Below are 12242 nucleotides of genomic sequence, written 5' to 3'. Positions count from 1 at the left end.
TGCCCTGGCCGGGAATCAAACCCGGAACTCCCGCACGCCAGGCCGACGCTCTACCATTGAGCCAACCAGCCAGGGCATAAAAATGTTTTTTAATGTCAGAATAAAGTTAATTTTGTCATATTTATTTTGTTTAATTATCATAAAAACACACTTGGACTTTATATTTGACTTAATTATTATAACATATTTCTCAGAAATTTGTATATAGTGTGCCTACAATTATTTGTAGGATTTTAAATGTGCCCCAACTTTAAAAAGTTTGAGAACCACTGCCCTAATTCCTGGAACCTGTGTTACCTTGTATGGCAAGAGACTTTGCAGATGTGCAAGTTAAGGATCTTGAGGTGGGGAGATTGTCCTGAGTTATTCGGTGGGTTCTTGGAAGTGAAAGAGGGAGGCTGGAGAGCCAGTGTCACAGCCATGTAGAGATGTAGGGGGAGAATGAGCTGATAAGCACTGCCGGCTGTGAAGGCAGAGGAAGGGGGCTATGGGTATGGACAGTTCCTAGAAGCTGGTTAGGCAAGGATAGAGATTTTCCCCATAGCTTACAGAAAGGGATACAGCCTGATGACACCTTGATTCTAGGTCAGTGAGGTCCATTTCTGACCTCTGACTTCCAGAACTGTAGAATAATAAATTTGTGTTGGTTTATGTCACCAAATTTGTGGCAATTTGTTACAGCAGCCTTAGGGAACTAGGACAGGTGAATCAGCTGTTATTACTCTATTTAGAACCCCTTCACTTTGGGCATTCCTTAACTTTCTTCACAGGGCACTGCAATCTTAAACCCTTCTCCAAAATCAAAATGGGCCTTTTTGCCCATGTACACACTATTTCCCAGCCCTTGGATACTCTTAATCTCAAGGCAGCCACCTGGTAAGAGCAGCCCCTGTTCTGCAGTGGACAGTGGACAAGAAGCCTCTCTGGTAAGCTGCAAGGCAATCTGTAACATCCTCTTCTTAGGTTTTCCATTTACCCATGGAAAATCATGTGCTTTTCCGCGGCCTATGCAATGACCTGGGTCACGAAAACCATACTCTGAGGTCCTATTCAGGAAAAAGTTAACTCCTAGTCACGCCCCCATTTCTTTTGGCTAGAGTTCTGACCTTAACATAGAGGTCCGGGTGTAGCAGTCACCCCGCAGTTCTAAGGGCCATGGGAATTACAGCAAGAGACCTTGAAGACGGTACAGGGTAGAGAGAAAGAAGTTGGTAGGTCAGAGGGAGGCTGAAAGGAAAACAAACAATGCAGCCAAACAGTGGTACGTGACAAATGGCCTCCTGCAACCCCTCCCGGGTTCTGCTCCAGTTCCTGAAACCTTCCACTCAAGACCCCGGCGCGGCACACCTGCCCCCGAGGCCGGGCAGGCCCGCGGGCGGGGGAGCCGACGCCCGGGCGCGGTGCTCTGAGCTCGCAGGGAGGAGTCCCAGGGCGCGAGGCGGAAAGACTACATCTCCCAGACCGCCACGCTTTCCAGCTGGAGTCCTAGGGGGCTGACTGCTCCCCAGTTTCCGTAGGGAAGCGCCGGCCACCGCGGCTATTGTGCCGCGCTCTCGCCCTCCTCTTCGCACTCGGATGTCCCTGGAGGAAGGCTACGTTTCATTGTCGCCGCGGCTTAACCCCTCCGGCGCCTAACTGGACAGTCGGCCAGCTCCTCGGGACCAGGAAAAACTCCTGGGAGCCGCAGGACTCCGGCAACAGGAGCCCAGGGTGCAAGGAGGACAGCGAGCAAGGGAGCCCGGCTGCCCGGCTTGGTCCCAGCGCTCCGCCCGGCGGGGCGCGGGCGATGCTTTAAGAAGGGGGAGGGGAGCGCGCGGTCCGGTGGCCCGCGGAGTTCGGCGGAGGAAATCTGTTAGCTCGGAAGCGAGGAGCGAGGACAGAGGAGAGGCGGCTCCCACCCCAGCTCTCACCCCCGCCTACACTCTGGGCGGACTGAAGTGTCACGTTTGCAATTGCTTATAAGGATCCGGCGGGTGTCCGGCGGCGAGCCGGCTGCGGTGTCTGCAGCCTGTCTGGGGAAGCGATGCCTGGGGTGTAGTGGGGTGCTGAGTGCTAGGCGGCGCCCCGCCGGGATCCGACCGCAGTAGTTAGCGTTCCCAGTCACCTGAAGCAGTCGCCGGGGCGCCCGTTTCCGGTCCAGACCAACCGGATCTCCCCTGGAATCTTATCAGAACAGGTACCTGTCCATCAAAGGGAGGGAGGCTGCCAGCGATCCCTCCCATCTGCTCCCCCTACTGTGCCACTGATGCTCTCGGTCTTTGTATCTTTCCTTTCTCCTTCCAACCCCCACCATCAGAGCCATGGGACATCCCCCTCTGGAGTTCAGCGACTGCTACCTAGACAGCCCCAATTTCCGCGAGAGGCTCAAGTGTTACGAGCAGGAGCTGGAGAGGACCAATAAATTCATCAAAGACGTGATCAAAGACGGCAACGCGCTGATCAGCGCTATGAGAAGTAAGTGAACGCTTCAGTGAGGTTTTTCCTTGATCCCCGAACTCTGGTCTTTGAGCTCTTCACCCGCAGGCGGAAGGGAGGATCCAGGGCGTTGGGCCTTTCCCTCGAGTGGCCTTGACCTTGTAAGGCAGGATCTGTAGCTATGCCAGGGACCCTCTTGCTCTGCAGCTATCATGGCACGTTCTTGTTCCAAAGGGACAATCTGCCTATACTGTCAGACATGTCTAGCACCCATGTCTGCCGCAATGGGACATCCAAGCTGACCGAGTAATTGGCCCAGCACCTTGCAAAGAATTGGGAATTAAGGCCAGCAGCTTGAGTGGTGGTTTTGTCTTGGTCTCTGGTTGCTCCAGTAAGCATGGGGGTGGGGTGGGTAAAACGTTCCCCTTGGCAAGTTGTTTTCTTAGAATCTAAGGAAAGCAACTTGCTCCAGTGATTTTTTTTTTCCCTTTATAAGTTACTGAGCTATGGTTCTGGTAAAGGTGGGTCTAAACTCAGAATTATTGGATGACCTTACATGCCACTGCATTCTGCTTGAGTGTGGAACAAAAACAGGCCTAGTCCCTGCACAAGGAGCCCAGCCCCCAGGGAGCGTGTCACAGGGCTGGGGTCGGGCGCCATGGGACCTTGGGACTCCAGGAATCTCACCTAGCTTGGCTTTTCCAGTGGTCACAGCTGACAGCTGTGGGACTCCCCACTCACCCCATCGTGTGTGTAGTTTTTACTTCTTCTGGTTGGCAGAAGGCTTGGAGTAAGAGAAGAATAATAAATATCCCCACAAGAGTGCAGGCAAATCAACCCTTTGTGCCAAAGTATATACCCAGATAAGTGGATAATAGTGATTGGGTACAGTGATAATTTTTATTTTCTTGGCTGAAAGAGAATTGTGAAAAATAAAATCACACTCCCTGGCAAAAATGTCCTGTATGCTTATAAATTTGTGCTGAGTGGATTTATCCCGAATATACTGTGTCTACATCCAGTGTAGGGACCTTCTTAAGGCAGATACAGCCAACCAGGAGCAGGGAGGAAGGCTTGGAGCAGCAGTGCACGGGCTGGTATTTGTGTAGTCACATGCCGTCTGCCTGCTTTCGTCAGAATATATACGTTGTCCAAGTGCCTCCTGGTCAGTTGATTGCATTTGCTCGTTCAATGGTTTGTCCTATTGTGGCCCAAATTAAACTCCTGGTAGCACCTTAATGATGTTGATCCTTAGAGACTCACAGGCCGGGCTTTGGGGTGTGTCCCCACTGAAAAGTTCACTGAGAGATTAAAGATAAGCAGATTGTGCCAAAGGAGTAGTTAGAAAGATGAAGGTTCACCAAAAGGAAAAGGAGAACATGTTTGGGTTTTATTTTCATTTCACTTATCACAGCAAATTCCTGGGGCAATCTCCACAGTCAGGTGCAGCTCCTCATAAGCTCCAGGAGGGGAGAGACTGTGTGAAGTCTCCTGTAAGCTGAAAATGTTTGTGCTGAAAAATGACTAGCTAAGGCACATCAAAGAGATGAAGATTCATAAAAGAAAAAGAAAAAAAACCGAGTTCAGTGAAATATTTGAGTAATGGCAAAAGTTCTGTAACCTAGGGGCAATTATTAGCTTTTATTCTTTCCTTTTCTGAGACTGAGCATGATAAGAGCCAACAAGTATGCAGGCCCAGACCTTGGAATATGTGCAAAGGATGCAACAGGTACTTTGACTCAGGGGACTTCTTGCTATTTATGGTCATTTTCTGTTTATAATATACAAAGAAAGCCCAAAATAAGACAGGTAGGAAATAAAACCCAGCAGCTAACCCAGACTTCATTTCTTTCCTTTAAGTTGAATAATTCTAAAAATGTACTTAGAGACAGGCAGAGGCGTGCTGCATTTCAGGGTCTTGACCACAGTAATGTTTGTACTCCAACCCTGCTTCCTCATGCTGTGCTGGCTGGGTGAGGGTTTGAGTCAGAGGCAGGAGGAAAACAAATGTAAGCTTTTGCTTTGTGTGGAGGAAAAATGAGCAGAGAATGCTGGGAATTGGATTTCTACAAGTTGGGTTACCATAGTCACTTCATCGTCTTGGGATAAGATGGCACAAATCATTCCCTTCATCGTAAAGTGGAGACAGTTATACCCACCTACAGGGTTGTTGTGAGGCTCAAAGGAGTTAATGGATATAAAAGTGCTTTGTAACAGAAACAGCTAAACATTTTAAGTTGTTCATAATACATCTTCAGTTTAATAACGTATCTGCTGGTGAGTGTGTGCTTGTCAACAGGTTTCTGAAGGTAAGTGCCTCAGCAGACATAGTTGGGAACATATTTTTTGTTATCTTGTTGGAAAAATGTCACTCCCCACATTGGCATGTCTCAGCAGTTCATTTGGTATTCACATGTGTGGATTTATTTTGGCATTTGGAGTCTGACATTTAAAAAGTCAGGAAAATGCTTAACACCTTTATTTATTTAAGTTACGAAGTTGACCATTGAATCCAACAACTAGTGCTTCTAGGAACTAATGAAACATGGTGCATTGTGCTGAAGTTTTTTTGTTTGTTTGTATGTTTGTTTTTACAAAGACAGAGAGAGAGTCAGAGAGAGGGATAGATAGGGACACAGACAGGAACGGAGAGAGATGAGAAGCATCAATCATCAGTTTTTTGTTGCAGCACCTTAATTGTTCATTGATAGCTTTCTCATATGTGCCTTGATCGTGGTTCCTTCAGCAGACCGAGTAACCCCTTGCTTAAGCCAGCGACCTTGGATCCAAGCTGGTGAGCTTTGCTCAAACCAGATGAGCCCACGCTCAAGCTGGCAACCTCGGAGTCTCGAACCTGGGTCCTTCGCATCCCAGTCCGATGCTCTAGTCACTGTGCCACCACCTGGTCAGGCTGTGCTGCAGTTTTTGTGACAGTTGTTTGTCTAGGTGGAATTTGATTCTTACATTTATTCTGCTTCTGATTTTGTATAGAGCTCTACATAAGGTTTTAGTCACAACTCTGTGTGATGCTTAATTTATTAAATGTAGGTCCTATTTGAATATTTAGATGTACATAGATCTGCAGTCAGAGGTAATTGATATTATTAATGATATTCAATATGTTTTTCTTGGAGAAATGGTTAATCCCTGTCTCTTTAAATATGATCTATTTATAATTGTTGGAGTATAAGGTGAAGATTATAACTTAAATTTTTGAAAATAAAACACTGCCACTCTGAAGGTGAATAGTATTGCCTGCTTTTCTGTTTGTTTTTTGTTTTTATGTTGGCAGTTTTGGGCACTGATATGGTTTTAATATTATCTAAGCACTCAGTCAAGTGGTATGGCCCTTGCTTACATCCTAATGGAACATGATACACCTAGTAAGTGCTATATATAGTTCAATGAACACGTACCATTCATTCACTAAATACTTGTGCACATACAATAGTCAAGTCATTGTTCTCGGGCTGTCAGAGATATGATAGAGTGAGTCACACATGGATCCTGCCCTCAAGGAGTTCCCAGAGAAAATATAGGTAGAGCTCAACATCAGATAAGTTAGTAAATATGGATCAGAGCCATGGGAGTGGGACAGGTGGACACCATGGTGTGTGACATTAGAGAGACAGCTCCTTTCCCGGTAGGAGGACAGGGAAAAGCAATGGAGGAAGGAGCACTGGAATTAGGCAGAGTAAATAACACCACTTGTTTAGCTCTCTGATGTGCCAGGCATTGAAATCTTGCAACAGCATTAAGAGGTAAGGATTGTTCATTGTTTTTTTCTAGAGAGAGAGAGAGAGAGACAGACAGACAAGGACAGACAGACAGGAAGAAAAAGAGATGAGAAGCATCAACTCATAGATGCAGCACTTTATTTATTTTTTATTTTTCTGAAGCTGGAAACGGTGAAAAACAGACAGACTCCCGCATGCACCCGACCGGGATCCACCTGGCCCGCCCACCAGGGGCAACGCTCTGCCCACCAGGGGGCGAGGCTCTGCCCCTCCGGGGCATTGCTCTGTTGCTACCAGAGCCACTCTAGCGCCTGGGGCAGAGGCCAAGGAGCCATCCCCAGCGCCTGGGCCATCTTTGCTCCAATGGAGCCTCGGCTGCAGTTGGGGAAGAGAGAGACAGAGAAGAAGGAGAGGGGGAGGGGTGGAGAAGCAGATGGGCGCTTCTCCTGTGTGCCCTGCCCGGGAATCGAACCCGGGACTTCTGCACGCCAGGCCGACGCTCTACCACTGAGCCAACCGACCAGGGCAGATGCAGCACTTTAGTTGTTCATTTCTCATATGTGCCTTGACAGGGTGGGATGGGGGCTCCAGCCAAGCCAGTGATGTCTTGCTCAAACCAACGACCTTGGGCTTTAAGTCAACCACCTTGGACTTCAAGCCAATGGCCTCAGCTCAAGCTAGTGACCTTGGTCTTCAAGCCAGTGACCTTTGGACTCAAGCCAGCAACCCCACACTTAAGCTGGTGAGCCTATGCTCAAGCCAGTGACCCCAGGGTTTTGAACCTGAGTCCTCTCCATCTCAGGCAAGCATTATTTTTCTTATTTTAAAAATGAGAAAACTGAAGTTTAGAGACCTTAAACTAACTTTCTCAGCTAATAAGGGCAAAACTCTGAATTAGAACTCAGGCCTGACTCCAAAGGCCCTGCTTATTGTGCTGCTTTGCGCTGTGATCAGGACAGGGCTTTGGTGGTGGTACTGACAGAGAATGTGAAGGGACAGCGAATAATGCAAGTCATCTGGAGTATGAGATGCAGGAAGGAAGGTTTGGAAGATAAGGTTGGAATGGAAAATTGAGGTCTTGACTATGCATGAATTGTTAAATACTTAAGACTTTTTAAAATTTAATTTGCTATGTTGATATTGGTTAATAAGATTATATAGGACCCTGGCTGGATAGCTCAGTTGGTTAGAGCATCGGCCCAAAGAGCAGAGGTTGCTGGTTCAATCCCAGGTCAGGGCACGTGTAGGAACAGATCAGTGTTCCTGTGTGTCTCTCTCCCCCCTTCTCGTCTGGCTGAAATCAGTAAATAAAAGGTTAAATACATTTCAAGTGCACATTTCTATGATACGGGATCTGTATATTGCATTGTGTCCCTACCACGTAAAGTCTAATCATCTTCCTTCACCATATATTTGACCCCCCTTTACACTTCACTTTCTTTCACCCCCTTCTTTCTGGTAACCACCACACTCTTGTCCGTGTCTATTAGTTTTGTTTGCTTGTTTTTCTTGTTTTTTTTTTTCATTTGTTGCTTGAAGTTTTATATCCTGTATATGAGTGAAATTGTATGAGTGAAATGATTCTTAACTTTCTTTATCCTTTTTTTTTTTTTTTTTTTTTTTTTTACAGAGACTGAGAGAGAGAGAGTCAGAGAGAGGGACAGACAGACAGGGATGGAGAGATGGGAAGCATCAATCATTAGTTTTTCATTATGCATTGCAACACCTTAATTGTTCATTGATTGCTTTCTCATACATGCCTTGACCGTGGGCCTTCAGCAGACCGAGTAACCCCTTGCTGGAGCCAGTGACCTTGGGCTCAAGCTGGTGAGCTTTTGCTCAAACCAGATGAGCCCTCACTCAAGCTGGCAACCTTGGGGTCTCGAACCTCGGTCTTCCGCATCCCAGTCCGATGCTCTATCCACTGCGCCACTGCCTGGTCAGGTGGTTCTTAACTTTTTTTTTTAATTTTCATTTATTTATTTATAGATTTTATTTATTAATTTTAGAGAGAGGGGAGAGAGAGAGAGAGAGAGAGAGAGAGAGAGACCGAAAGAGAAGGGAGGGAGGAGCAGAAGGCATCAACTCCCATATGTGCCTTGACCAGGGAAGCCTGGGGTTTTGAACCGGCGACCTCAGTGTTCCAGGTTGATGCTTTTACCCTCTGAGCCACCGGAGGTCAGGCAGGTGGTTCTTAACTTTTTATCTCTGATTTATTTCACTTAGCATTACATTCTCAAGGTTTGTCCATGTTGTCACAAATAGCAGTATTTCATCTTTTCTCATGGCTGAGTAGTATTCCATAGTGTATATGTACCACATCTTCTTTATCCAATCCTCTGTTGAAGGACACTTCAGTAATTTCTATGTCTTGTCCACTGCAAATGATGCCGCCATGAACTTTTCTTTATAGGCAGGGCGTACTAAAAACACTTTTTGGTGGAAAAGAGTCATGGCTTGAGCTGTGCTTTATGAAGATTCATCTGCGAGTGATGGGTAAGGTGTTTGTAATTTCACACAAATATTTTTGACTTTTCAGCAGTTTATTGGCACCTTTAAATTTTCTTTGTTATAGCTTAACCAGTGGTGACGCAGTAGGTGGAACATCGACCCGAGACACTGAGGTCTCCATTTCGAAACCCCGAGGTCACTGGCTTGAGCGTGAGCTTGCCAGCTTGAGCTCAGGGTTGCTGGCTTGAGCACGAGATTGTTCACATGATCCCAAGGTCGCTGGCTTGAGCCCAAAGGTCGCTGGCTTGAGGCCAAGCTCACTGGCTTGAGTCCAACCTAACTGGCTTGAGCAAGGGGCCACTGGCTCATCTTTGTCAAGGCACGTTTGAGGAGCAATCAATGAACAACTGAAGTGAAGCAACTACGAGTTGCTGCTTCTCATCTGGCTCCTCCCTCTCTCTCCCTTCCTGCCTCTCTCTCTCTGAAAAGAAATAAAATTTTTTTGATATAGCTCAAGGGTCTGCAGACCTCTTCTGTAATAGGTTATATTTTAGGCTTTAGGGCCATTTAGTCACTATGACAATTCATTAATTGCCATTGTGATAAGAAAGTGGCAATAGGTAATTTGCATATGCCACGGAGTGGCTCTTTTCTAATAAAACTTTATTTTTTTTAATTTAAAAAAATTTTTTTAAGGTGAGTGAAATCAGATGAGACTTATTTTAGATCTTAGGTCATTTTTTTATTATTATTAATTTTAATAGGGTGACATTGATAAATCAGGGTATATATATTCAGAGAAAACATCTCCAAGTTATTTTGACATTTGATTATGTTACATACCCATCACTCAAACTAATAAAACTTTATTGAACTTCACATCACTTTTTTTTTTGGAAAACCCTTAAAGAGTTTATATTTACTTATTTATTTATTATTTTTTTATAGAGACAGAGAAAGTCAGAGAGAAGGATAGATAGGTACAGACAGATAGGAATGGAGAGAAATGAGAAGCATCAATCATTAGTTTTTTGTTGCGCCACCTTAGTTGTTCATTGATTACTTTCTCATATGTGCCTTGACCGTGGGGCTACAGCAGACTGAGTAACCCCTTGCTCAAGCCAGTGACCTTGGGTCCAAGCTGGTGAGCTTTGCTCAAACCAGATGAGCCCACGCTCAAACTTGAGACCTCGGGGTCTCGAACCTGGGTCCTCCGCAACCCAGTCCGACACTATCCACTGCGCTACCACCTGGTCAGGTGAACTTCACATAATTATTCTTCCTTTAAATTTTTCAACTGTTTAAAAATATAAAAACCATTCTTCGCTCAACGAGGGGACATACAAAAATAGGTGGCAGGCTGGGTTTGCCTCACTGGTCATAGTTTGCAGACCTAACCTAAAAAACCTAACTGGACTTTTGTTGGAAAGGCAGTGAATATAGCTATTGGGAGAACATTTCACATTTTCCATCAACTTGTTTTACTCTGTTGTGCTGTTGATTATGTCTGCTCTGGTTCCTGGGATCACAGGCTTGAATGCTGCAAGAGGCCAAGGACAAACAAAAAATAAAGCTGTTGGAAGTGGGTTAATAGGATTAGAGTCATTGGGGTAAAATATGGCAGTCTCACTCCATTCCAAAGGTCTTTACTTTTGTGTTTTAAAAAGATGTGCTAGCTAACTAAAAGATATTCAGCCTAAATTCAATTAGGTTGGAGTTTGTGAGGTAGAGAATCTATTTAGCTCTATCACTTTATGAGTCCTGGACACTACTGGGCTAGGAAAATGGAAGGTGACAGTCTTCAGATGGAGATTTCTCTAGGGAAGTACCACTGGACACTGTTTCCAAGTGACAGAGGCAGAAGGATGGTATAATGGGGAAAAATCATAGAAATGACGTCCAGATACCTGGATAAGGTGCTGGTTCTACTTCTGATGGAATTGTGACCTTGGTAAGTTATTTCCCTGTGGCCCTCGTCTGCAGCTTTATAAAGTGGAGTAGTTAACAGATCTATATCAGTGGTTTCCAACGTTCTTACACCTAGGAACCAGTGAAAATGGAGGAATTATCTCGGGGACCTCTAAGGTAGAAATCAGTCTGAACATAAGCTAATTTGACTAAGATTGTTATACATCATCAGGGTGGTTGACTCTTTCATGGACCACATGAACTTCCTCATATACCAGTAGTTGAAAAACAGTGATCTACAAGATCACTTTCAGCCCTAATGTTCCATGATATTTTTATTGCAGTTCATACCGTATTTTAATTACTTGGGAAATAAATAGCTAACCCAATTGTAGCTTCTAACTTTTTGTCTACATCAATTTTTATATTATTTTAGTGTTCATGACAGTATTTAAAAAGAAAAAAATTATAAAATTAAGTAGCTGTCAAAAGCTATGGATAACATACCTCATGTGCATATGTTTGTATATATAAAAGAGATATCAGAAAAAAGAAATATATCACTAAGACCACATGTATACATGCACAACCAGACATACAAAGGCTCTCTTGTACTAATGAAAAGTTCTGTCTTAAAATAATATAACATATACATTGTGTATTAAAAATGTACGTAAAGTTGAAATATTATAATTGGTATAAGTTTTATAACCTACTCTTAAATTTTTTACAGAAATGTCGCTTTCTAACATGTCATACTTTTTAAAACAAAAATTTTAGATGTTTCTATTAGGATGACCTCTTGGGTTGCTTGTTCAGCTTTTAAATAGATTTTTTTTTAATTTTTATTTATTTCAGAGACAGAGCGAGAGTCAGAGAGAGGGATAGACAGGGACAGACAGACAGGAACGGAAAGAGATGAGAAGCATCAATCGTCAGTTTTTCGTTGCAACACCTTAGTTGTTCATTGATTGCTTTCTCATATGTGCCTTGACCGTGGGCCTTCAGCAGACCGAGTAACCCCTTGCTCGAGTCAGCGACCTTCGGTCCAAGCTGGTGAGCTTTTTGCTCACACCAGATGAGCCCACGCTCAAGCTGGCAACCTCGGGGTCTCGAACATGGGTCCTTCCGCATCCCAGTCCGATGCTCTATCCACTGCACCACTGCCTGGTCAGGCAACTTGTTCAGCTTTTGCTTTGATACCTGGGACACCTAGCTGGTAAGTGATTGCTTTCCTAGAAGGATGGGTTGATTCCCACTTTGAGGCGAATTTGATATAGAATATACTTAGTGGAACCATCTTTAGCTTGGCACACTAAGAACCTGGGTGTCGGTTTCAACCCTGCCACTAGCTAGCTATATAACATTGAATAAGACTTAAGTTTCGTCAGCCTGAGTTTTTCTATTTTAAAATTAGAGGTTTGGTCGGTGAGCTTCAGGGTTCCTCCTGCTGCTATCATTCTCTGTTTTCTGGTCAACCAACTGTCTTGCTCAAATATCAATAGATAGAGCAACCTAAATTGATTCTATCAGAAACTTTAGAGCCAATTTATTTTTAATCTGGAAGAGTGGGTAAAGAGAAAATCTAACTGATATGTCCAGCATGAGTAGATGACTTGAATTATGCTAGGCTATTTGATTATCCTCTCGAATGCATGTTGGCTAGAGTTAACCTGGCCCTTCAGGTCTGTCCTGAATAGCTCTGTAGTGAGGGAGACCAAAGCTTTTAAT

The 12242-nt window shown here is 44.6% G+C and overlaps 1 protein-coding gene across 1 annotated transcript in view; it reads left to right on the top strand.

Moving 5' to 3' along the window:
• The first annotated feature begins 1460 nt into the window (after window positions 1-1460).
• Window positions 1461-12242, top strand: part of OPHN1 (oligophrenin 1) — a 332026-nt gene continuing 321244 nt past the window's right edge. The window contains exons 1-2 of the mRNA XM_066248964.1: window positions 1461-2176; window positions 2297-2454. Of these exons, the coding sequence (XP_066105061.1) occupies window positions 2301-2454 (154 nt within the window). The 5' untranslated portion in view covers window positions 1461-2176; window positions 2297-2300. The remainder of the gene's footprint in view (window positions 2177-2296; window positions 2455-12242) is intronic.

This window comes from Saccopteryx bilineata, chromosome X (assembly GCF_036850765.1).
Source record: "Saccopteryx bilineata isolate mSacBil1 chromosome X, mSacBil1_pri_phased_curated, whole genome shotgun sequence".
Taxonomy (NCBI): domain Eukaryota; kingdom Metazoa; phylum Chordata; class Mammalia; order Chiroptera; family Emballonuridae; genus Saccopteryx; species Saccopteryx bilineata.
This window is presented reverse-complemented; position numbering and strand designations above follow the sequence as displayed.